The sequence below is a fragment of the Bombina bombina genome, chromosome 1 (genome assembly GCF_027579735.1).
Source record: "Bombina bombina isolate aBomBom1 chromosome 1, aBomBom1.pri, whole genome shotgun sequence".
NCBI lineage: Eukaryota > Metazoa > Chordata > Amphibia > Anura > Bombinatoridae > Bombina > Bombina bombina.
The window spans coordinates 418,353,366-418,378,695 of NC_069499.1; the positions used below are offsets into that span (position 1 = coordinate 418,353,366).

A 25,330-nucleotide genomic window follows, 5' to 3' on the forward strand; every position below is an offset into this window, starting at 1 on the left:
ATTAAGGTAAATACTGAGACCTCTGATGCTTTATTGGCCATTTCCGATGTACCCTCACAGTGTTCTGATTTGGGGGTCGGGGAATTGCTGTCTGAGGGAGAGCTTTCAGATTCTGGAAATGTGTTACCTCAGACAGATTCGGACGTGATGTCCTTTAAATGTAATCTTGAACACCTCTGCCTGTTACTCCTGGAGGTTTTAGCGACTCTGGATGATTGTGACCCTATTTTGATACCACCAGAGAAATTGTGTAAGATGGATAACTATTTAGAGGTACCTACTTACACTGATGTTTTTCCAGTCCCTAAAAGAATTTCGGACATTGTTACTAAGGAATGGGATAGACCAGGCATTTCGTTCTCTCTCCCTCCTAATTTTAAGAAAATGTTTCCCATATCTGACACCATTCGGATTCTTGGCAAACAGTCCCTAAGGTGGAGGGAGCTATTTCTACCCTAGCTAAGCGTACAACTATACCTATTGAGGACAGTTGTGCTTTCAAAGATCCTATGGATAAAAAATTAGAGGGTCTTCTAAAGAAATTGTTTATTCATCAGGGTTTTCTTCTTCAACCTATAGCTTGCATTGTTCCAGTTACTACTGGAGCAGCTTTTTGGTTCGAGGCTTTAGAGGAGTCTCTTAAGGTTGAGACCCCATTAGATGATATTTTGGATAGAATTAAGGCTCTCAAGCTGGCTAATTCTTTTATTACTGATGCCGCTTTTCAAATAGCTAAATTAGCGGCGAAAAAACAGAATTTATGCTTACCTGATAAATTTCTTTCTCTTGTGATGTGAGTCCACGGATTCATCCATACTTATGGGATATTCTCCTTCCCAACAGGAAGTGGCAGAGAGAGCACCCACAGCAGAGCTGTCCATATAGCTCCTCCCTTAGCTCCACCCTCCAGTCATTCGACCGAAGGCTAGGAAGAAAAAGGAGAAACTATAGGGTGCAGTGGTGACTGAAGTTTTTTAAATAAAAATATACTACCTGTCTTAAATAGACAGGGCGGGCCGTGGACTCGATACATCACAAGAGAAAGAAATTTATCAGGTAAGCATAAATTCTGTTTTCTCTTGTAAGATGTATCAAGTCCACGGATTCATCCATACTTATGGGATACCAATACCAAAGCTTTAGGACACGGATGAAGGGAGGGACAAGACAGGTACCTTAAACGGAAGTCACCACTGCTTGTAGAACCTTTCTCCCAAAAATAGCCTCCGAAGAAGCAAAAGTATCAAATTTGGAAAATTTGGAAAAAGTATGAAGCGAAGACCAAGTCGCCGCCTTACAAATCTGTTCAACAGAAGCCTCATTTTTAAAAGCCCATGTGGAAGCCACTGCTCTAGTAGAATGAGCAGTAATTCTTTCTGGAGGCTGCTGGCCAGCAGTCTCATAAACCAAACGGATGCAGCTTTTCAGCCAAAAGGAAAGAGAGGTAGCCCTAGCCTTTTGACTTCTCCGTTTACCAGAATAAACAACAAACAATGAAGATGTTTGACGGAAATCTTTAGTTGCTTGTAAGTAGAACTTTAAAGCACGAACCACATCAAGATTGTGCAACAGACGATCCTTCTTTGATGAAGGATTAGGTCCTGAGGGAGGGCATGGCCTTTCTCTCCAGTGATGTCTGAAATAATTTCTTTCAGTGTAGGCCCGAATAGGGTCTTTCCTTTGAAAGAGATGTTCAACAACTTAGATTTTGATGACACATCAGCAGACCAGGACTTAAGCCATAACGCCCTGCGTGCTAAAATGGCAAAACCTGAATTCTTTGCCGCTAATTTAGCCATTTGGAAAGCGGCATCTGTAATGAAAGAATTAGCCAACTTAAAGGGCCACTGTATGTAAATATTTTCTATGCCTGTTACTAACTAACTACCCCAAATACGCTTTTTATCAATAGCATTTCATTAACATATCTCTACTGTATATCAGAAATCTTGTCTGCAAATTTAATTGTTTTCCAAACCCACTCCGTGGGTATCCTTTGCTCTGTACCAATCCGTTTACAATACCTAGGTTTCAAAATGGCGCTTTAAACACAAAGTTATTGGTTTAAGTATTTTGAACATGCAGTGCTGAAAATAGTGGGCAGGATAACGTGACATCATTGGCGAATAAAACATATGACTTTTAGAACGTTATGAAACTTTGTTTTGGAGAAAATATAGGTCAGTAGGTTTTAATTAATGTTTATTAACTTTAATATGTTAGTTGTTTAGCTTAAAAATTATAACAGAAAGTAATCATTTAAGTGCCTTAAATCTATCCATAATATCCTCTAATGGAGTCTCCACCTGGAGAGCCTCTTCTAGAGCCTCAAACCAGAAAGCAGCTGCAGTAGTTACAGGAACAATGCATGCAATAGGTTGGAGAATAAAACCTTGATGAACAAAAATTTTCTTTAGGAGACCCTCTAATTTTTTATCCATAGGATCTTTGAAAGCACAACTGTCTTCGATAGGTATAGTTGTACGCTTAGCAAGAGTAGAAAACACAATTTATGCTTACCTGATAAATTTGTTTCTCTTGTGGTGTATCCAGTCCACGGATCATCCATTACTTGTGGGATATTCTCATTCCCAACAGGAAGTTGCAAGAGGACACCCACAGCAGAGCTGTTATATAGCTCCTCCCCTAACTGCCATATCCAGTCATTCGACCGAAAACAAGCAGAGAAAAAAGAAACCATAGGGTGCAGTGGTGACTGTAGTTTAAATTTAAAAATTACCTGCCTTAAAATGACAGGGCGGGCCGTGGACTGGATACACCACAAGAGAAACAAATTTATTAGGTAAGCATAAATTGTGTTTTCTCTTGTAAGGTGTATCCAGTCCACGGATCATCCATTACTTGTGGGATACCAATACCAAAGCTAAAGTACACGGATGAAGGGAGGGACAAGGCAGGTACTTAAACGGAAGGTACCACTGCCTGTAAAACCTTTCTCCCAAAAATAGCCTCCGAAGAAGCAAAAGTATCAAATTTGTAGAATTTTGAAAAAGTATGAAGCGAAGACCAAGTCGCCGCCTTGCAAATCTGTTAAAAAAAAAGCCTCATTTTTAAAGGCCCAAGTGGAAGCCACAGCTCTAGTAGAATGAGCTGTAATCCTTTCAGGAGGCTGCTGTCCAGCAGTCTCATAGGCTAAGCGGATTATGCTTCTTAGCCAAAAAGAAAGAGAGGTTGCCGAAGCCTTTTGACCTCTCCTCTGTCCACAGTAGACAACAAAGCAGATGTTTGACGAAAATCTTTAGTAGCTTGTAAGTAAAACTTTAAAGCTCGAACCACGTCCAAATTGTGTAACAGACGTTCCTTCTTTGAAGAAGGAATAGGACACAAGGATGGAACAACAATCTCTTGATTGATATTCTTGTTAGATACCACCTTAGGTAAAAACCCAGGTTTGGTACGCAGAACTACCTTATCCATATGGAAAATCAGATAAGGAGAGTCACAATGTAAGGCAGATAACTCGGAGACTCTACGAGCCGAGGAAATAGCTACCAAAAAAAGAACTTTCCAAGAGAAAAGTTTGATATCTATGGAATGAAGAGGTTCAAACGGAACTCCTTGAAGAACCTTAAGAACCAAATTTAAGCTCCATGGCGGAGCAACAGGTTTGAAAACAGGCTTGATTCTAACTAAAGCCTGACAAAATGCCTGAACGTTTGGAACATCTGCCAGACGCTTGTGCAAAAGAATAGACAGAGCAGAAATCTGTCCCTTTAAAGAACTAGCTGACAATCCTTTTTCCAAACCTTCTTGGAGAAAGGATAATATCCTGGGAATCCTGACCTTACTCCATGAGTAACCCTTGGATTCACACCAATAAAGATATTTCCGCCATATCTTATGGTAAATTTTCCTGGTGACAGGCTTTCGTGCCTGTATTAAGGTATTAATGACTGACTCGGAGAAGCCACGCTTTGATAAAATCAAGCGTTCAATCTCCAGGCAGTCAGTCTCAGAGAAATTAGATTTGGATGGTTGAAAGGACCCTGAATTAGAAGGTCCTGTCTCAGAGGCAGAGTCCATGGTGGAAAGGATGACATGTCCACTAGGTCTGCATACCAGGTCCTGCGTGGCCACGCAGGCGCTATCAAAATCACAGATGCTCTCTCCTGCTTGATCTTGGCAATCAGTCGAGGGAGCAGAGGAAACGGTGGAAACACATAAGCCAGGTTGAAAAACCAGGGCGCTGCTAGAGCATCTATCAGCGTCGCCTTGGGATCCCTGGACCTGGATCCATAACAAGGAAGCTTGGCGTTCTGGCGAGACGCCATGAGATCCAGTTCTGGTTTGCCCCAACGATGAATCAATTGTGCAAACACCTCCGGATGGAGTTCCTACTCCCCCGGATGAAAAGTCTGACGACTTAGAAAATCCGCCTCCCAGTTCTCTACACCTGGGATATGGATAGCTGATAGGTGGCAAGAGTGAATCTCTGCCCAGCGAATTATTTTTGAAACTTCTAACATCGCTAGGGAACTTCTTGTTCCCCCTTGATGGTTGATGTAAGCCACAGTCGTGATGTTGTCCGACTGAAATCTGATGTACCTCAGAGTTGCTAACTGAGGCCAAGCCTGAAGAGCATTGAATATCGCTCTCAGTTCCAGAATATTTATTGGAAGGAGTGTCTCCTCCTGAGTCCACGATCCCTGGGCTTTCAGGAAGTTCCAGACTGCACCCCAACCTAAAAGGCTGGCATCTGTTGTTACAATTGTCCAATCTGGCCTGCGAAAGGTCATACCTTTGGACAGATGGACCCGAGATAGCCACCAGAGAAGAGAATCCCTGGTCTCTTGATCCAGATTTAGTAGAAGGGACAAATCTGTGTAATGCCCGTTCCACTGACTGAGCATGCATAGTTGCAGCGGTCTGAGATGTAAGCGTGCAAACGGCACTATGTCCATTGCCGCTAGCATTAAGCCGATTACTTCTATGCACTGAGCCACCGAAGGGCGCGGAATGGAATGAAGGACACGGCAGGAATTTAGAAGCTTTGATAACCTGGACACCGTCAGGTAAATTTTCATTTCTACAGAATCTATCAGAGTCCCTAGGAAGGAAACTCTTGTTAGTGGGGATAGAGAACTCTTTTCCTCGTTCACTTTCCACACATGTGACCTCAGAAATGCCAGTACTACGTCCGTATGAGACTTGGCAATTTGGAAGTTTGACGCCTGTATCAGGATGTCGTCTAAATAAGGGGCCACTGCTATGTCCCGCGGCCTTAGGACCGCCAGAAGCGACCCTAGAACCTTCGTAAAGATTCTTGGGGCTGTAGCTAATCCAAAGGGAAGAGCTACAAACTGGTAATGCCTGTCTAGAAAGGCAAACCTGAGAAACCGATGATGGTCTTTGTGTATCGGAATGTGAAGATAAGCATCCTTTAAATCCACTGTAGTCATATATTGACCCTCCTGGATCATAGGTAGGATGCTACGAATAGTTTCCATCTTGAATGATGGAACTCTGAGGAATTTGTTTAAGATCTTTAGATCCAAAATTGGTCTGAAGGTTCCCTCTTTTTTGGGAACCACAAACAGATTTGAGTAAAAACCCTGTCCCTGTTCCTCCTTTGGAACTGGATGGATCACTCCCATAACTAGGAGGTCTCGTACACAGTGTAAGAATGCCTCTCTCTCTTTATCTGGTTTGCAGATAATTGTGAAAGGTGAAATGTCCCTTTTGGGGGGGAAGCTTTGAAATCCAGAAGATATCCCTGGGATATAATTTCCAACACCCAGGGATCCTGGACATCTCTTGCCCACGCCTGGGCGAAGAGCGAAAGTCTGCCCCCTACTAGATCCGTTACCGGATAGGGGGCTGTTCCTTCATGCTGTCTTAGAGGCAGCAGCAGGCTTTTTGGCCTGCTTACCTTTGTTCCAGGACTGGTTTGGTCTCCAGACCGTCTTGGACTGAGCAAAAGTTCCCTCTTGTTTTGCATTAGAGGAAGTTGATGCCGCACCTGCCTTGAAGTTTCGAAAGGCACGAAAATGAGACTGTTTGGCCCTTGATTTGGACCTGTCCTGAGGAAGGGCATGACCTTTTCCTCCAGTGATATCAGCAATAATCTCCTTCAAACCAGGCCCGAATAGGGTCTGCCCCTTGAAGGGAATGTTAAGCAGCTTAGATTTTGAAGTCACGTCAGCTGACAATGATTTAAGCCATAGCGCCCTGCGCGTCTGTATAGCAAAACCAGAATTCTTAGCCGTTAGTTTAGTCAAATGAACAATGGCATCAGAAACAAAAGAATTGGCTAGCTTAAGTGCTCTAAGCTTGCCAAGTATGTCATCCAATGGAGTCGCTACCGGTAAAGCCTCTTCCAGAGACTCAAACCAGAACGCCGCAGCAGTAGTGACAGGAGCAATGCAGTGACAAACCTTGTTGAATAAACATTTTCTTAAGGTAACCTTCTAATTTTTTATCCATTGGATCTAAAAAAGCACAACTGTCCTCGACAGGGATAGTAGTACGCTTTGCTAGAGTAGAAACTGCTCCCTCCACCTTAGGGACTGTCTGCCATAAGTCCCATGTGGTGGCGTCTATTGGAAACATTTTTCAAAAAAATAGGAGGGGGAGAGAACGGCACACCTGGTCTATCCCATTTCTTATTAATAATTTCTGTAAACCTTTTAGGTATTGGAAAAACATCAGTACACACCGGCAGTGCATAGTATTTATCCAGTCTACACAATTTCTCTGGCACTGCAATTGTATCACAGTCATTCAGAGCAGCTAAAACCTCCCTGAGCAACACATGGAGGTGTTCAAGCTTAAATTTAAATGTAGAAATATCAGAATCAGGTTGCATCATCTTCCCTGAGTCAGAAACATTACCCACAGACTGAAGTTCTCCTTCCTCAGCTTCTGCATATTGTGAGGCAGTATCAGACATGGTTCTTAAAGCGTCAGTATGCTCTGTATTTCGTCTAACCCCAGAGCTATCTCGCTTACCTCTAAATTCAGGTAGTCTGGCTAATACCGTTGACAGTGTATTATCCATGACTGCCGCCATGTCTTGTAAAGTAATCGCTATGGGCGCCCTAGATGTACTTGGCGCCATTTGAGCGTGAGTCCCTTGAGCGGGAGTCAAAGGATCTGACACGTGGGGAAAGTTAGTCGGCATAACTTCCCCCTCGTCAGATTCCTCTGGTGATAATTTTTTTAAAGACAGAATATGATCTTTATTGCTTAAAGTGAAATCAGTACATTTGGTACACATTCTAAGAGGGGGTTCCACCATGGCTTTTAAACATAATGAACAAGGAGTTTCCTCTATGTCAGACATGTTTGTACAGACTAGCAATGAGACTAGCAAGCTTGGAAAACACTTTAAATCAAGTTAACAAGCAAATATAAAAAACGGTACTGTGCCTTTAAGAGAAACAAATTTTGTCAAAATTTGAAAAACAGTGAAAAAAGGCAGTAAATCAATGAAATTTTTACAGTGTATGTAATAAGTTAACAGAGCATTGCACCCACTTGCAAATGGATGATTAACCCCTTAATTAAAAAAACGGATCAAAAAAATGATATAGACGTTTTTTAAACAGTCACAACAAACTGCCACAGCCTGCTAACAGTGGAAAGCCTCAGGAAACTGTTTCTAGGCAAAATTTAAGCCAGCCATGTGGAAAAAACTAGGCCCCAATAAAGTTTTATCACCAAAGCATATATAAAAAAACGATTAAACATGCCAGCAAACGTTTTATATTGCAATATTATAAGGGTATTACCCCTGAGAGTAAGCATGATACCAGTCGCTATTAAATCACTGTATTCAGGCTTAACTTACATTAATCCGGTATCAGCAGCATTTTCTAGCTTTTCCATTTCTAGAAAAAATTGTAACTGCACATACCTCATAGCAGAGTAACCTGCACGCCATTCTCCCGCTGAAGTTACCTCTCTCCTCAGACATATGTGAGAACAGCAATGGATCTTAGTTACAACCTGCTAAGATCATAGAAAACTCAGGCAGATTCTTCTTCTATTTACTGCCTGGGATAAAATAGTACAACTCCGGTACCATTTAAAAATAACAAACTTTTGATTGAAGAAAAAAACTAGCTATTTTTCACCACTCTCTCTTACTACCTCCATGCTTGTTGAGAGTTGCAAGAGAATGACTGGGTATGGCAGTTAGGGGAGGAGCTATATAACAGCTCTGCTGTGGGTGTCCTCTTGCAACTTCCTGTTGGGAATGAGAATATCCCACAAGTAATGGATGATCCGTGGACTGGATACACCTTACAAGAGAAATAGCTCCCTCCACCTTAGGAACACTCTGCCACAAGTCCTGTATGGTGTCAGATATGGGAAACATTTTATTAAAAACAGGAGGGGGAGCGAACGGAATACCTGGTCTATCCCACTCCTTAGTAACAATAGTCACAATCCTCTTAGGGACTGGAAAAACATCAGTTTAAATAGGAACCTCTAAGTATCTGTCCATTTTACACAATTTCTCTGGGACCACTATAGGGTCACAATCGTCTAGAGTAGCTAATACCTCCTTGAGCAATAAGCGGAGGTGTTCAAGCTTAAATTTAAAGGCCGTCATATCAGAATCTGTCTGAGGGAGCGTCTTTCCTGAATCAGAAATCTCTCCCTCAGATAACAAATCCGTTACCCCTACTTCAGAACATTGTGAGGGTATATCGGATACGGCTACTAAAGCGTCAGACGGCTCAGCATTTGTTCTTAACCCAGAGCTGTCACGCTTTCCTTGTAAACCAGGCAGTTTAGAGAAAACCTCTGTGAGGGTTTTATTCATAACTATGGCCATGTCTTGTAAAGTAAATGAATTTGACGCATTAGAGGTATTTGGCGTCACTTGTGCGGGCATTAATTGTTGTGACACTTGGGGAGAGCTAGATGCTAAACCCTCATTTCTAACTGAGAATCATCTATTGCAATATTTTTAAGTGCTTAAATATGCTCTTTATAATTTATAGACATATTAGTGCAAGTGGGACACATTCTAAGAGGGGGTTCCACAATGGCTTCTAAACACATAGAACAAGGATTTTCCTTGGTGTCAGACATGTTAAACAGGCCAGTAATGAAACAAACAAGCTTGGAAAACACTTTAATCAAAGAAAATAACACTTTAAACAAAAACAGTACTGTGCCTTTAAGAGAAAAAAAGCTGCACAAACTCTGCAAAACAGTGTAAAAAAGCAGTAAACAAAACAAAATTTTTACAGTAGCATCATAAAGCCTTAGTAACTTTGCACCACTATGCAAATAAACAATTAACCCCTTAATGTAAAAACCGGATTGAAAAAACTTCAAAACCGGTAAAATAACGTTCAGCACCTTGCCACAGCTCTGCTGTGGCGCCTACCTGCCCTTTAGGAACGATTTGTGGGGGAAAAAACCTCTTTACAGCCCTCAAATACAGCAGGAATCTCTGGAGAAGTAGCTGGATGCTTCTGAGGTAAATAAACCGTGCAACTGAAAATAGGCCCCTCCCACCTCACTCGAAGTTATGGGGCCTAAAAAACACCACAGAGTGTTTCTTAAACTAGCCATGTGGGTTAATAACCCTTAAACAAGCCACAAAGACCGCTTAAAGTCCCTCAAAAAACGTTTTATTTGTAATTAAACCAAAACGTTTTTTCCTATTAGTGTCACCAGTAACTATGAGCCCTTTATGCAAGCTTGGATTCCTCTTTTACTGAATACAGCTTACATTTCCCTCATGGGGATATTGCCAGCTTTTTCTAGAAATAACACAGTCTGTCTAGAAAAAAATAGACTGAACATACCTTAATGCAGTTTAGCCTGCAAACTGTTCCCCCAACTGAAGTTTTCTTGTACTCTTCAGCCCTTGTGAGAACAGCAGTGGATCTTAGTTACAAAATGCTAAGATCATCATCCTCCTTACAGAAATCTTCATCCCTTTTCTGCCAGAGAATAAATAGTACACACCGGTACCATTTAAAATAACAAACTTTTGCTTGAGAAAATAAAAACTAACATTTTTGTCACCACACTCCCTTTGCCCTTCCTAGCAGTTAAGCAGGCAGAGAGAATGACTGGGGGGTGGAGCTAAGGGATGAGCTATATGGACAGCTCTGCTGTGGGTTCTCTCTGCCACTTCCTGTTGGGAAGGAGAATATCCCATAAGTATGGATGAATCCGTGGACTCGATACATCTTACAAGAGAAATGCAGGTTTTGCCATTTTGGCGTGTAGAGCGTTATGGCTGAAATCTTGGTCTGCTGATGTGTCATCAAAATCTAAGCTTTTAGCTATTCCTTTTAAAGGTAAGACCCTATTTGGGCCTGAATTGAAGGAAATCATTTCTGACATTACTGGAAGTAAAGGTCATGCCCTACCTCAGGATAAGACTGTTAAGATGAGGGCTAAACAAAATAATTTTCGTTCCTTTCGAAACTTTAAAGGAGGACCCTCTACTTCCTCTTCCGCTACAAAGCAGGAGGGGAATTTTGCTCAATCTAAGTCAGTCTGGAGACCTAACCAGGCCTGGAATAAAGGTAAACAAGCCAAGAAGCACACTGCTGCTACCAAGACAGCATGAAGGGGCAGTCCCCGGTCCGAGACCGGATTTAGTAGGGGGCAGACTTTCTCTCTTCTCTCAGGCTTGGGCAAGAGATGTTCAGGATCCCTGGGCATTGGAAATTGTGTCCCAGGGGTATCAGCTGGAATTCAAGGATTTTCTCCCAAGAGGAAAATTTCATCTTTCATGTTTGTCTGTAGACCAGACAAACAGAGAGGCGTTCTTACGCTGTGTAAAAGACCTCTATACCATGGGAGTAATTTGCTCAGTTCCAAAACTAGAACAGGGACAGGGGTTTTAATCAAATCTGTTTGTGGTTCCCAAAAAAGAGGGAACTTTCAGACCGATTTTAGATCTCAAATGTCTAAACAAATTTCTCAGAGTCCCATCGTTCAAGATGGAGACTATACGAACGGTTTTGCCAATGATCCAGGAGGGTCAATATATGACCACCGTGGACCTAAAGGATGCGTATCTTCACATTCCTATCCACAAAGATCATCATCAGTTTCTAAGGTTCACCTTTCTGGACTAACATTATCAGTTTGTGGCCCTTCCTTTCGGGTTGGCCACAGCTCCCAGAATCTTCACAAAGGTGCTAAGGTCCCTTCTGGCGGTTTTCAGGCCACGGGGCATAGCAGTAGCGCCCTATCTGGACGATATTCTGATCTAGGCTTCAACTTATCATCTGACCAGATCTCACATGGACATCATGTTGGCGTTTCTAAGAACTCACGGTTGGAAAGTGAATGTAGAAAAGAGTTCGCTAGTTCCACTAACAAGAGTTCCATTCTTAGGAACTCTGATAGACTAGGTAGACATGAAAATATTTCTGACGGAGGTCAGAAAGTCAAAGATTCTAAATACTGGCCGAGCACTTCAGTCCATTAATCGGCCATCAGTGTATGGAGGTCATTGGATTAATGGTAGCGGCAATGGACATCGTTCCGTTTGCTCTCTTTCATCTCAGACCACTGCAGCTGTGCATGCTCAGACAGTGGAATAGGGATTATGCAAATTTATCTCCTCAGATAAGTCTGGATCAAGAGACCAGAGACTCTCTTATTTGGTGGTTGTCACAGGATCATCTGTCCCAGGGAATGTGCTTCCGCAGGCCAGCATGGGTAATCGTGACAACGGACGCCAGCCTCTTGGGCTGGGGTGCAGTCTGGAATTCTCTGAAGGCTCAGGGTATTTGGACTCAGGAGGAGTCTCTAATACCAATCAATATTCTGGAACTGAGAGCAATATTCAACGCGCTTCAGGTGTGGCCTCAGTTGGCTTTGGCCAAATTCATAAGATTCCAGTCGGACAATATCACGACTGTAGCATATATCAATCATCAGGGGGGAACAAAGAGTTCCTTAGCGATAATAGAGGTTTCAAAGATAATCCGATGGGCGGAGGCTCACTCTTGCCATCTATCAGCAATCTATATCCCAGGAGTAGAGAACTGGGAAGCGGATTTTCTAAGTCGTCAGACTTTTCATCCGGGGGAGTGGGAACTCCATCCGGAGGTCTTTGCATCATTGATTCGTCAATGGGGCACACCGGAATTGGATCTGATGGCCTCTCGTTAGAATGCCAAACTTCCTTGTTACGGGTCCAGGTCAAGGGATCCCCAAGCTGTACTGATAGATGCTCTAGCAGTACCTTGGTTGTTCAACCTGGCTTATGTGTTTCCACCATTTCCTCTCCTGCCTCGTGTATTGCAAGAATCAAACAGGAGAGAGCTTCGGTAATCCTAATATCGCCTGCATGGCCACGCAGGACTTGGTATGCGGATCTAGTGGACATGTCCTCTCTGCCAACGTGGAAACTTCCGTTGAGAAAGGACCTTCTCATTCAAGGTCCATTCCAACATCCAAATCTAAATTCTCTGCAGCTGACTGCCTGGAGATTGAACGCTTGATCTTATCTAAGCAGGGATTCTCTGAGTCTGTCATTGATACTTTGATTCAGGCTCGCAAGCCTGTCACTAGAAAGATTTACCATAAGATATGGCGTAAATATCTTTATTGGTGCGAATCCAAGGGCTACTCAGGAGTAGGGTTAGGATTCCTAGGATTTTGTCCTTTCTCCAAGAAGGATTGGAGAAGGGATTATCAGCTAGTTCCTTGAAGGGACAAATTTCTGCTTTGTCAATTCTACTACATAAGCGTCTGGCGGATGTCCCAGACGTTCAGTCTTTTTGTCAGGCTTTAATCAGAATCAAGCCTGTATTTAAACCTATTGCTCCGACATGGAGTTTGAATTTAGTTCTCAATGTTCCTCAAGGGGTTCCGTTTGAACCCATGCATTCCATAGATATTAAGCTTTTATCTTGGAAAGTTTTGTTTTTGGTTGCTATCTCTTCTGCTCGAAGAGTTTCTGAGCTTTCTGCGTTACAATGTGATTCGCCTTATCTTATATTCCATTCTGATAAGGTGGTTTTGCGTACTAAACCTGGATTCCTTCCTAAGGTTGTTTCAAATAAGAATATTAATCAGGAAATTGTCGTTCCTTCCTTGTGTCCTAATCCTTCTTCTAAGAAGGAGCCTCTGTTACATAACTTGGATGTGGTTCGGGTCTTGAAGTTTTACTTACAAACGACCACGGATTTCCGTCAAACATCTTCTTTATTTGTTGTTTATTCTGGAAGACGTAGGGGTCAAAAAGCTACGGCTACCTCTCTTTCTTTTTGGCTGAAAAGCATCATCCGCCTGGCATACGAGACTGCTGGACATCAGCCTCCTGAAAAGGTTACGGCTCATTCTACTAGAGCTGTGGCTTCCACATGGGCTTTTAAAAACAATGCTTCTGTTGAACAGATTTGTAAGGCTGCGACTTGGTCCTCCCTTCATATTTTTTCTAAATTTTACAAATTTGATACTTTTGCTTCTTCGGAGGCTATTTTTGGGAGAAAAGTTCTAGAAGCAGTGGTGCCTTCCGTTTAGGTATCTGTCTTGTCCCTCCCGTTCATCCGTGTCCTGTTGTTTTGGTATTGTATCCCACAAGTAAGGATGAATCCGTGGACTCGTCGTATCTAGTAGAAGAAAAGGAAATGAATGCTTACCTGATAAATTGATTTCTTCTACGATACGACGAGTCCACGGCCCTCCCTGTCATTTTAGACAGATTATATTTTTGTTTTTCAAAACTTCAGTCACCTCTGCACCTTTTAGATTTTCTTTTCTCTTCCTATACCTTCGGTCGAATGACTGGGGGTGGAGAGAAGGGAGGAGCTATATATACAGCTCTGCTGTAGTGCTCTTTGCCACTTCCTGTTAGCAGGAGGATAATATCCCACAAGTAAGGATGAATCCGTGGACTCGTCGTATCGTAGAAGAAATCAATTTATCAGGTAAGCATAAATTTCCTTTTGTATATATCTATCTATCTATCTATCTATCTATCTATCTATATATATATATATATATATATATATATATATATATATATATATATATATATAAGGGAAAAAAAGTATAAAATTACCTTATAGCAATATAGGTCTGATCCAGTATGCCAACCCTCAGGACACGCACCCTCGAATTTTGGTAGCGGTTCTTCTGGCATAGGGGATTTTAATGGTTTCTTGCAGATGGACTGTGCTTTAAAGGTTTTGCAGTCTTTGACCTCCCATTTTCCAAGAGATGACCCACTATTCATTGCAACACAGCCTCCAGAAAAAGCTGTAATATGAGACAGAAAAAAGAAGGGGTCAGACAACTACGTGTTTGAGCTACTAGATAACATTTTACTTAAAGGGACACTGAACCCACATTTTTTCTTTCGCGATTCAGATAGAGCATGTAATTTTAAGCAACTTTCTAATTTACTCCTATTATCAATTTTTCTTGCTATCTTTATTTGAAAAAGAAGGGAGCTAAGCTTTTTTTTGGGTTCAGACCTCTGGACAGCAGTTTTTTATTGGTGGATCAATTTATCCACCAATCAGCAAGAACAACACAGGTTGTTCACCAAAAATGGGCCGGCATCTAAACTTACATTCTTGCATTTCAAATCACGATACCAAGAGAATGAAGAAAATTTGATAATAGGAGTAAATTAGAAAGTTGCTTAAAATTCCATGCTTTATCTCAATCACAAAAGAAAAAAATTGTGTTCAGTGTCCCTTTAAAAACACATTTAAAGGTACATGAGACCCATTTTTCTTTTCTAATTCTGGGGGAACATGTGTAGCCACCGATCAAGCAGCTAGCTTCCAGTAGTACTGCTACTGCTCCTGAGCCAACCTACGGATACCAAGAGAACAAAGCAAATTTGATTTTAGAAGTCATTTGGAACATTCAAAACTTTATTTGAATCAGGAAAGCTTAATTTTGGCATTACTGTCCCTTTAACTATTTTTCCACGAAAACTGATTAGGCACCCAATTCTGAAAAACTCTCCAGCTTTTGAGTGATATTACTGTGCAGACTTCACAGAGGCAGTAAAAAAAAGTGTTGAACATGGAAGTCCCAGAGAGCTGAGAGCTGCCTCCCACATAAAGGAATGGAACTCTTTGCGATGATTCTAGTTTAATTTAAATTATTCTTCTGTCAGTTAAATAAGTGTATTGTGAATTGTACATACAGTTGGCAAGATAAATCAGTGTGACCTGCAGGGATAAAATGGATAAAGAATATAATGAGAGCTAGCAGATACCTTCAGACACACCCTTGGCCAGCCCAAGGAACTTCTCTGTCCAGCCCACTCTATGAAAACAGAATTTATGCTTACCTGATAAATTACTTTCTCCAACGGTGTGTCCGGTCCACGGCGTCATCCTTACTTGTGGGATATTCTCCTCCCCAACAGGAAATGGCAAAGAGCCCAGCAAAGCTGGCCACATAGTCCCTCCCAGGCTCCGCCTTCCCCAGTCATTCGACCGACGGACAGGAGGAAATATATATAGGAGAAACCATATGGTAACGTGGTGACTGTAGTTAGAGAAAATAATTCATCAGACCTGATTAAAAAACCAGGGCGGGCCGTGGACCGGACACACCGTTGGAGAAAGTAATTTATCAGGTAAGCATAAATTCTGTTTTCTCCAACATAGGTGTGTCCGGTCCACGGCATCATCCTTACTTGTGGGAACCAATACCAAAGCTTTAGGACACGGATGAAGGGAGGGAGCAAATCAGGTCACCTAAACGGAAGGCACCACGGCTTGCAAAACCTTTCTCCCAAAAATAGCCTCCGAAGAAGCAAAAGTATAAAATTTGTAAAATTTGGCAAAAGAGTGCAGTGAAGACCAAGTCGCTGCCTTACATATCTGGTCAACAGGAGCCTCGTTCTTGAAGGCCCATGTGGAAGCCACAGCCCTAGTGGAGTGAGCTGTGATACTTTCAGGAGGCTGCCGTCCGGCAGTCTCAAAAGCCAATCTGATAATGCTTTTAAGCCAAAAGGAAAGAGAGGTAGAAGTTGCTTTTTTACCTCTCCTTTTACCAGAATAAACAACAAACGAAGAAGATGTTTGTCTGAAATCTTCAGTAACCTCTAAATAGAATTTTAGAGCACGGACTACGTCCAAATTGTGTAACAAACGTTCCTTCTCTGAAACTGGATTCGGACACAAAGAAGGTACAACTATCTCCTGGTTAATATTTTTGTTGGAAACAACCTTCGGAAGAAAACCAGGCTCAGTACGCAAAACCACCTTATCTGCATGGACCAGATAGGGCGGAGAACACTGCAGAGCAGATAACTCAGAAACTCTTCTAGCAGAAGAAATTGCAACCAAAAAACGAAACTTTCCACGATAATAACTTAATATCTACGGAATGTAAGGGTTCAAACGGAACCCCTTGAAGAACTGAAAGAACTAGATTAAGACTCCAGGGAGGAGTCAAAGGTCTGTAAACAGGCTTGATTCTAACCAGAGCCTGAACAAACGCTTAAACGTCTGGCACAGCTGCCAGCCTTTTGTGAAGTAAAACAGATAAAGCAGAGATCTGTCCCTTCAGAGAACTTGCAGATAATCCTTTCTCCAAACCTTCTTGTAGAAAGGAAAGAATCTTAGGAATTTTTATCGTGTTCCATGGGAATCCTTTAGATTCACACCAACAGATATATTTTTTCCATATTTTATGGTAAATTTTTCTAGTTACAGGCTTTCTAGCCTGAATAAGAGTATCTATTACAGAATCTGAAAACCCACGCTTTGATAGAATCAAGCGTTCAATCTCCAAGCAGTCAGTTGGAGGGAAACCAGATTCGGATGTTCGAATGGACCCTGAACAAGAAGGTCCTGTCTCAAAGGTAGCTTCCATGGTGGAGCCGATGACATATTCACCAGGTCTGCATACCAAGTCCTGCGTGGCCACGCAGGAACTATCAAGATCACCGAAGCCCTCTCCTGATTGATCCTGGCTACCAGCCTGGGAATGAGAGGAAACGGTGGGAATACATAAGCTAGGTTGAAGATCCATCCCTGGATTTGGACCCGTAACAAGGGACCTTGAAGTTCTGACGAGAGGCCATCAGATCCATGTCTGGAATGCCCCATAATTGAGTTATTTGGGCAAAGATTTCCGGATGGAGTTCCCACTCCCCCGGGTGCTCCTCCATCACCAGGGAACTCCTTGTTCCCCCCTGATGGTTGATATATGCAACAGTCGTCATGTTGTCTGATTGACACCTTATGAATTTGGCCTTTGCTAGTCGAGGCCAAGCCTTGAGAGCATTGAATATCGCTCTCAGTTCTAGAATGTTTATCGGGAGAAGAGAGTCTTCCCGAGACCATAGACCCTGAGCTTTCAGGGGTTCCCAGACCGCGCCCCAGCCCACCAGACTGGCGTCGGTCGTGACAATGACCCACTCTGGTCTGCGGAAGCTCATTCCCTGTGACAGGTTGTCCAGGGTCAGCCACCAACGGAGTGAATCTCTGGTCCTTTGATCTACTTGGATCGTCGGAGACAAGTCTGTATAATCCCCATTCCACTGTCTGAGCATGCACAGTTGTAATGGTCTTAGATGAATTCGTGCAAAAGGAACTATGTCCATTGCCGCAACCATCAAACCTATTACTTCCATGCACTGCGCTATGGAAGGAAGAAGAACAGAATGAAGTACCTGACAAGAGCTTAAAAGTTTGATTTTCTGGCCTCTGTCAGAAAAATCTTCATTTCTAAGGAAACTATTATTGTTCCCAAGAAGGGAACTCTTGTTGACGGGGACAGAGAACTTTTTTCTATGTTCACTTTCCACCTGTGAGATCTGAGAAAGGCTAGGACAATGTCCGTATGAGCCCTTGCTTTTGACAGAGACGACACTTGAATCAGGATGTCGTCCAAGTAAGGTACTACTGCAATGCCCCTTGGTCTTAGCACCGCTAGAAGGGACCCTAGTACCTTTGTGAAAATCCTTGGAGCAGTGGCTAATCCGAATGGAAGTGCCACAAACTGGTAATGCTTGTCCAGAAAGGCGAACCTTAGGAACCGAAGATGTTCCTTGTGGATAGGAATATGTAGGTACGCATCCTTTAAATCCACCGTGGTCATGAATTGACCTTCCTGGATGGTAGGAAGGATCGTTCGAATGGTTTCCATTTTGAACGATGAAACCCTTAGAAACTTGTTTAGAATCTTGAGATCTAAAATTGGTCTGAATGTTCCCTCTTTTTTTGGGAACTATGAACAGGTTGGAGTAAAACCCCATCCCTTGTTCTCCTAATGGAACAGGATGAATCACTCCCATTCTTGACAGGTCTTCTACACAATGTAAGAATGCCTGTCTTTTTATTTGGTTCGAAGATAATTGAGACCTGTGGAACCTTCCCCTTGGGGGTAGTTCCATGAATTCCAGGAGATAACCTTGAGAAACTATTTCTAGCGCCCAAGGATTCTGAATATCTCTTGCCCAAGCCTGAGCAAAGAGAGAAAGTCTGTCCCCCACCAGATCCGGTCCCGGATCGGGGGCCAACACTTCATGCTGTTTTGGTAGCAGTGGCAGGTTTCTTGGCCTGCTTACCCTTGTTCCAGCCTTGCATCGGTCTCCAGGCTGGCTTGGTTTGAGAAGTATTACCCTCTTACTTAGAGGGTGTAGAATTTGAGGCTGGTCCGTTTCTGCGAAAGGGACGAAAATTTGGCTTATTTTTAGCCTTAAAAGACCTATCCTGAGGAAGGGCGTGGCCCTTTCCCCCAGTGATGTCTGATATAATCTCTTTCAAGTCAGGGCCAAACAGTGTTTTACCCTTGAAAGGGATGTTAAGCAATTTGGTCTTGGAGGACACATCCGCTGACCAAGACTTTAGCCAAAGCGCTCTGCGCGCCACGATAGCAAACCCTGAATTATTCGCCGCTAATCTAGCTAATTGCAAAGCGGCATCTAAAATAAAAGAGTTAGCCAATTTAAGTGCTTGAACTCTGTCCATAACCTCCTCATACGAAGATTCTTTATTGAGCGACTTTTCTAGTTCTTCGAACCAGAAACACGCAGCTGTAGTGACAGGAACAATGCATGAAATTGGTTGTAGAAGGTAACCTTGCTGAACAAACATCTTTTAAACCCTCTAACTTTTTATCCATAGGATCTTGAAAGCACAACTATATTCTATAGGAATAGTAGTGCGTTTGTTTAGAGTAGAAACCGCCCCCTCGACCTTGGGGACTGTCTGCCATAAGTCCTTTCTGGGGTCGACTATAGGAAATAATTTCTTAAATATAGGGGGAGGAACAAAAGGTATGCCGGGCCTTTCCCACTCCTTATTTACTATGTCCGCCACCCGCTTGGGTATAGGAAAAGCATCAGGGGACACCGGAACCTCTAGGAACTTGTCCATCTTACATAATTTCTTTGGAATGACCAAATTGTCACAATCATCCAGAGTAGATAATACCTCCTTAAGTAGTGCGTGGAGATGTTCTAATTTAAATGTAAATGTTACAAAATCAGGTTCAGCTTGTTGAGAAATTTTCCCTGAATCTGAAATTTCTCCCTCAGACAAAACCTCCCTCCTGGCCCCTTCAGATTGGTGTGAGGGCATGTCAGAACAGTTATCATCAGCGTCCTCTTGCTCTTCAGTGTTTAAAACAGAGCAATCGCGCTTTCTCTGATAAGTAGGCATTTTGGATAAAATGTTTGCAATAGAATTATCCATTACAGCCGTTAATTGTTTGCATGGTAATAAGTATTGGCGCACTAGATGTACTAGGGGCCTCTTGTGTGGGCAAAACTGGTGTAGACACAGAAGGGGATGATGCAGTACCATGCTTACTCCCCTCATTTGAGGAATCATCATGGGCAATATCATTATCTATGGCATAATTGTCCCTACTTTGTTTGGACACTATGACACAATTATCACATATATTTAAATGGGGAGAAACCTTGGCTTTCATACATATAGAACATCGTTATCTGATGGTTCAGACATGTTAAACAGGCTTAAACTTGTCAACAAAGCACAAAAAACGTTTTACAATAAAACCGTTACTGTCACTTTAAATTTTAAACTGAACACACTTTATTACTGAATATGTGAAAAAGTATGAAGGAATTGTTCAAAATTCACCAAAATTACACCACAGTATCTTAAAGCCTTAAAAGTATTGCACACCAAATTTGAAAGCTTTAACCCTTAAAATAACGGAACCGGAGCCGTTTTTACATTTAACCCCTATACAGTCCCAGGTATCTGCTTTGCTGAGACCCAACCAAGCCCAGAGGGGAATACGATACCAAATGATGCCTTCTATAAGCTTTTTCAGTGGTTCTTAGCTCCTCACACATGCATCTGCATGCCTTGCTTTCCAAAAACAACTGCGCATTAGTGGCGCGAAAATGAGGCTCTGCCTATGACTAGAAAAGGCCCCCAGTGAAAAAGGTGTCCAATACAGTGCCTGCCGTTTTATTAAAACAATCCCCAAGATTATAATAACTATTAATAGTTATAATCTGCCAAATATGCTTAGTAAAGTAATCGTTTTAGCCCAGAAAAATGTCTACCAGTTTTTTAAGCCCTAATGAAGCCCTTTATTCTTATACTAAACTAAGAAAATGGCTTACCGGTTCCCATAGGGAAAATGACAGCTTCCAGCATTACCAAGTCTTGTTAGAAATGTGTCATACCTCAAGCAGCAAAAGTCTGCTCACTGTTTCCCCCAACTGAAGTTAATTCATCTCAACAGTCCTGTGTGGAAACAGCCATCGATTTTAGTAACGGTTGCTAAAATCATTTTCCTCTTACAAACAGAAATCTTCATCTCTTTTCTGTTTCAGAGTAAATAGTACATACCAGCACTATTTTAAAATAACAAACTCTTGATTGAAGAATAAAACTACATTTAAACACCAAAAAAACTCTTAGCCATCTCCGTGGAGATGTTGCCTGTGCAACGGCAAAGAGAATGACTGGGGTAGGCGGAGCCTGGGAGGGACTATGTGGCCAGCTTTGCTGGGCTCTTTGCCATTTCCTGTTGGGGAGGAGAATATCCCACAAGTAAGGATGACGCCGTGGACCGGACACACCTATGTTGGAGAAATCAAATTATTTATTTTACATTGAAACAATACAGAGAGCAATGTACTTTACCAAAATTAGAGTTTTACAAACATTTAAAATGGATATTTAAACCACATTTTTTATTTCATGATTCAAATTGATTTACTCTTTAGCAGGTAAAAAATATAGTAAAAGAAATAACTAATCAAATAATTAATCAAATTAAGCAGAACCAGGGGTGTATTTTTTGGCCTAGACAAACAAGGGACTTGGTTAGTGCGGCAGATTGGGGGGGAGCAGTACTTTTTGAGTCTCTCTACACACACACAGACAATGCACTACACACATCCACACTATAAACACACACTTAAACATAAACATTTACTTTGGAAATGCCAAAAATAAAAAAGGCTTTGTTAGGAGGAGGCAAAACACGCAACATAACAGAACTTTTAATCCCTTCTACGTTCACATGATCACTATCCCCAGTCCCCTTTTTTGAAGCTATATATCACTCTGCAATTTCACCAGTTAAACAAACACATGCAAAAAAGAAAAACGAATCCTCAGGCCTTAGGTTCATCAGGGACATCCTTGTGGAGTGTCCTCTCTAGAATTGATAATGCTAAGAAAACTGACATAGCTGATTCTTGGATATTTATTGCAGAAATTGCTGCTTGGTAGAGCGGTATTTCTCGCCCGACATGCTCATCAATGAACACATATAAGTTACAAAGCAGTTAGAGTCCTCAAACAATGACTAAAGACGAGGTGGGTTCTATACAAGTTTACTTAAGATTGATACATTTGCAGCACACATATGTCACCAGGTCACAGGAACAAGAAATATATGTAATTAACCTCACTGGGGAACAAGACAAATTAAATTTTGTACCATCTCATCATTTAAATCTTTTTGAAACGATTTTAGATGTCAATAAATTTGTTTGCAAATAAACACTGTGTAAATATTTTTTTATGGAAAGTGATGAGATGACACAAACAGAAAATGACAATAAAAAAACTAATAACAAAGTGAAGCAGGACCCAGGAAGTGAGCACTTATTTTCTGAATGATGTACTATAACTGACTTGAAGCATCTTTCACATGAAAGTCCACACGATTCACTAGGTCAAATTGATGAAAGGGATATTGATTTTAATAAATTCAAAAAGAAAAGCAATTTATATCCAGTACAAACTAGATCTAAAGTTTGTACTTTAAATAAAACTATCACAAAGACATTTCTCAAATCTGACACCTAAAGATTGGCAGGCTTTAATGGTAATGATGAAAATATAGTAATAAGATCATCGGATAAATAAAGATGACTACATTATTGAAGCAAAAAGGCAGTTAAATTATAGAGATTTTTATAAAATAAAAAAAAAATCCAACTGAACCTTATAAAAATGAATTAGTAAATTTTCGGCATGATAAAGGGCATGACTGCTGTGGAGTTCTATATTGATTTCCAAAGTGGTTATGAACCAGCCACTAAACAATTCCTTTTAAGATCAATTGAATATTTGCTGACAAATAACTTTTTTATGTTCCAGATGGATTTCAATCTCCAGAGAAGTGGGACTGCAATGGGGCAAAATTTCCCCCCTCATATACCAACCTGTTTTAGGGCTGATGGCAGAATTCCCACAGCTATGGGGATGGTAATCCATTTAGGGAGAAGATAATACATAATTTTTTTATTTTTTTTATTAAAGGGAAACTCAAGTCAAAATAAAACTTCATGATTCAGATACAGCATGCAATTTTAAACAACTATCCAATTTACTTCCATTAACAAAATGTGCACAGTCTTAATATTTACAGATTTTGAGTCACCAGATCCTACTGAGTTCACAGCATATACGTATATGCATTTGTGATTGGCTGATGGCTGTCACATGATACAGGGGAAGTGGAAATAGACATAACTTTGCAGTTTATTTAAAACAAATCTACTACTCATTTGCAGTTCAGACTAAGTCCTATTGCATTGTCTTCTTATCATGCATTTGTTGATTATGCAAATCTACTGTATTGACTGGTCCTTTAAGGTTTTTATGTGTTACAACAAAAAAAACACAATTTATGCTTACCTGATAAATTTATTTCTCTTGTGGTGTATCCAGTCCACGGATCATCCATTACTTGTGGGATATTCTCATTCCCAACAGGAAGTTGCAAGAGGAAACCCACAGCAGAGCTGCAATATAGCTCCTCCCCTAACTGTCATAGCCAGTCATTCGACCGAAAACAAGCCGAGAAAGGAGGAACCATAGTGTGTAGTGGTTACTTTAGTTTAAATTTAAAAATTACCTGCCTTAAAATGACAGGGCGGGCCGTGGACTGGATACACCACAAGAGAAATAAATTTATCAGGTAAGCATAAATTGTGTTTTCTCTTGTAAGGTGTATCCAGTCCACGGATCATCCATTACTTGTGGGATACCAATACCAAAGCTAAAGTACACGGATGAAGGGAGGGACAAGGCAGGAACTTAAATGGAAGGAAACACTGCCTGTAAAACCTCTCTCCCAAATATAGCCTCCGAAGAAGCAAAAGTATCAAATTTGCAAAATTTTGAAAAAGTATGAAGCGAAGACCAAGTCGCCGCCTTGCAAATCTGTTCAAAAGAAGCCTCATTTTTAAAGGCCCAAGGGGAAGCCACAGCTCTAGTGGAATGAGCTGTAATCCTTTCAGGAGGCTACTGTCCAGCAGTCTCATAGGCTAAGCGGATTAAGCTTCTTAGCCAAAAAGAAGGAGAGGTTGCCGAAGCCTTTTGATCTCTCCTCTGTCCAGAGTAGACAACAAACCAAGCAGATGTTTGACGAAAATCTTTAGTAGCTTGTAAGTAAAAACTTTAAAGCACGGACCACGTCCAGATTGTGTAACACAAGGATGGAACAACAATCTCTTGATTGATATTCTTGTTAGATACCACCTTAGGTAAAACCCAGATTTGGTACGCAGGACTACCTTATCCGTATGAAAAATCAGATAAGGAGAATCATATTGTAAGGCAGATAACTCGGAGACTCTACGAGCCGAGGAAATAGCTACCAAAAAAATGACTTTCCAAGATAAAAGTTTGATATCTATGGAATGAAGAGGTTCAAACTGAACTTCTTGAAGAACCTTAAGAACCAAGTTTAAGCTCCATGGTGGAGCAACTGGTTTAAACACAGGCTTGATTCTAACTAAAGCCTGACAAAATGCCTGAACGTCTGGAACATCTGCCAGACGCTTAACTAGCTGACAATCCTTTTTCCAAACCTTCTTGGAGAAAAGATAATATCCTAGGAATCCTGACCTTACTCCATGAGTAACCCTTGGATTCACACCAATAAAGATATCTACGCCATACCTTATGGTAAATTTTCCTGGTGACAGGCTTTCGTGCCCGTATTAAGGTATCAATAACTGACTCGGAGAAGCCACGCTTTGATAAAATCAAGCGTTCAATCTCTAGGCAGTCAGCCGCAGAGAAATTAGATTTGGATGGTTGGAAGGACCCTGAAGTAGAAGGTCCTGTCTCAGAGGCAGAGACCATGGTGGAAAGGATGACATGTCCACTAGATCTGCATACCAGGTCCCGCGTGGCCACGCAGGTGCTATCAGAATCACCGATGCTCTCTCCTGCTTGATCTTGGCAATCAGTCGAGGGAGCAGAGGAAACGGTGGAAACACATAAGCCAGGTTGAAAGACCAGGGCGCTGCTAGAGCATCTATCAGTGTCGCCTTGGGATCCCTGGACCTGGATCCGTAACACGGAAGCTTGGCGTTCTGGCGAGACGCCATGAGATCCAGTTCTGGTTTGCCCCAACGATGAATCAGTTGTGCAAATATCTCCGGATGGAGTTCCCACTCTCCCGGATGAAAAGTCTGACGACTTAGAAAATCCGCCTCCCAATGCTCTACAACTGGGATATGGAAAGCTGATAGGTGGCAAGAGTGAATCTCTGCCCAGCGAATTATTTTTGAAACTTCTAACATCTCTAGGGAACTTCTCGTTCCCCCTTGATGGTTGATGTAAGCTACAGTCGTGATGTCCGACTGAAATCTGATGTACCTCAGAGTTGCTAACTGAGGCCAAGCCTGAAGAGCCTTGAATATCGCTCTTAGTTCCAGAATATTTATTGGAAGGAGAGACTCCTCCTGAGTCCACGATCCCTGAGCCTTCAGGGAGTTCCAGACTGCACCCCAACCTAAAAGGCTGGCATTTGTTGTTACAATTGTCCAATTTGGCCTGCGAAAGGTCATACCTTTGGACAGATGGACCCGAGATAGCTACCAGGGAAAAGAATCCCTGGTCTCTTGGTCCAGATTCAGTTGAGGGGACAAATCTGTGTA

At 41.8% G+C, this 25,330-nt stretch overlaps 1 protein-coding gene across 2 annotated transcripts in view; it reads right to left on the minus strand.

Annotated features, from left to right (window-relative positions):
• LY75 (lymphocyte antigen 75) overlaps positions 1-25,330 on the minus strand; it is a 1,208,875-nt gene that overhangs the window by 476,210 nt on the left and 707,335 nt on the right. For both annotated transcript variants that reach the window (XM_053698349.1, XM_053698347.1), the window contains one exon: positions 14,021-14,217. In XM_053698349.1, coding sequence (XP_053554324.1) covers positions 14,021-14,217 — 197 coding nt within the window. The remainder of the gene's footprint in view (positions 1-14,020; positions 14,218-25,330) is intronic.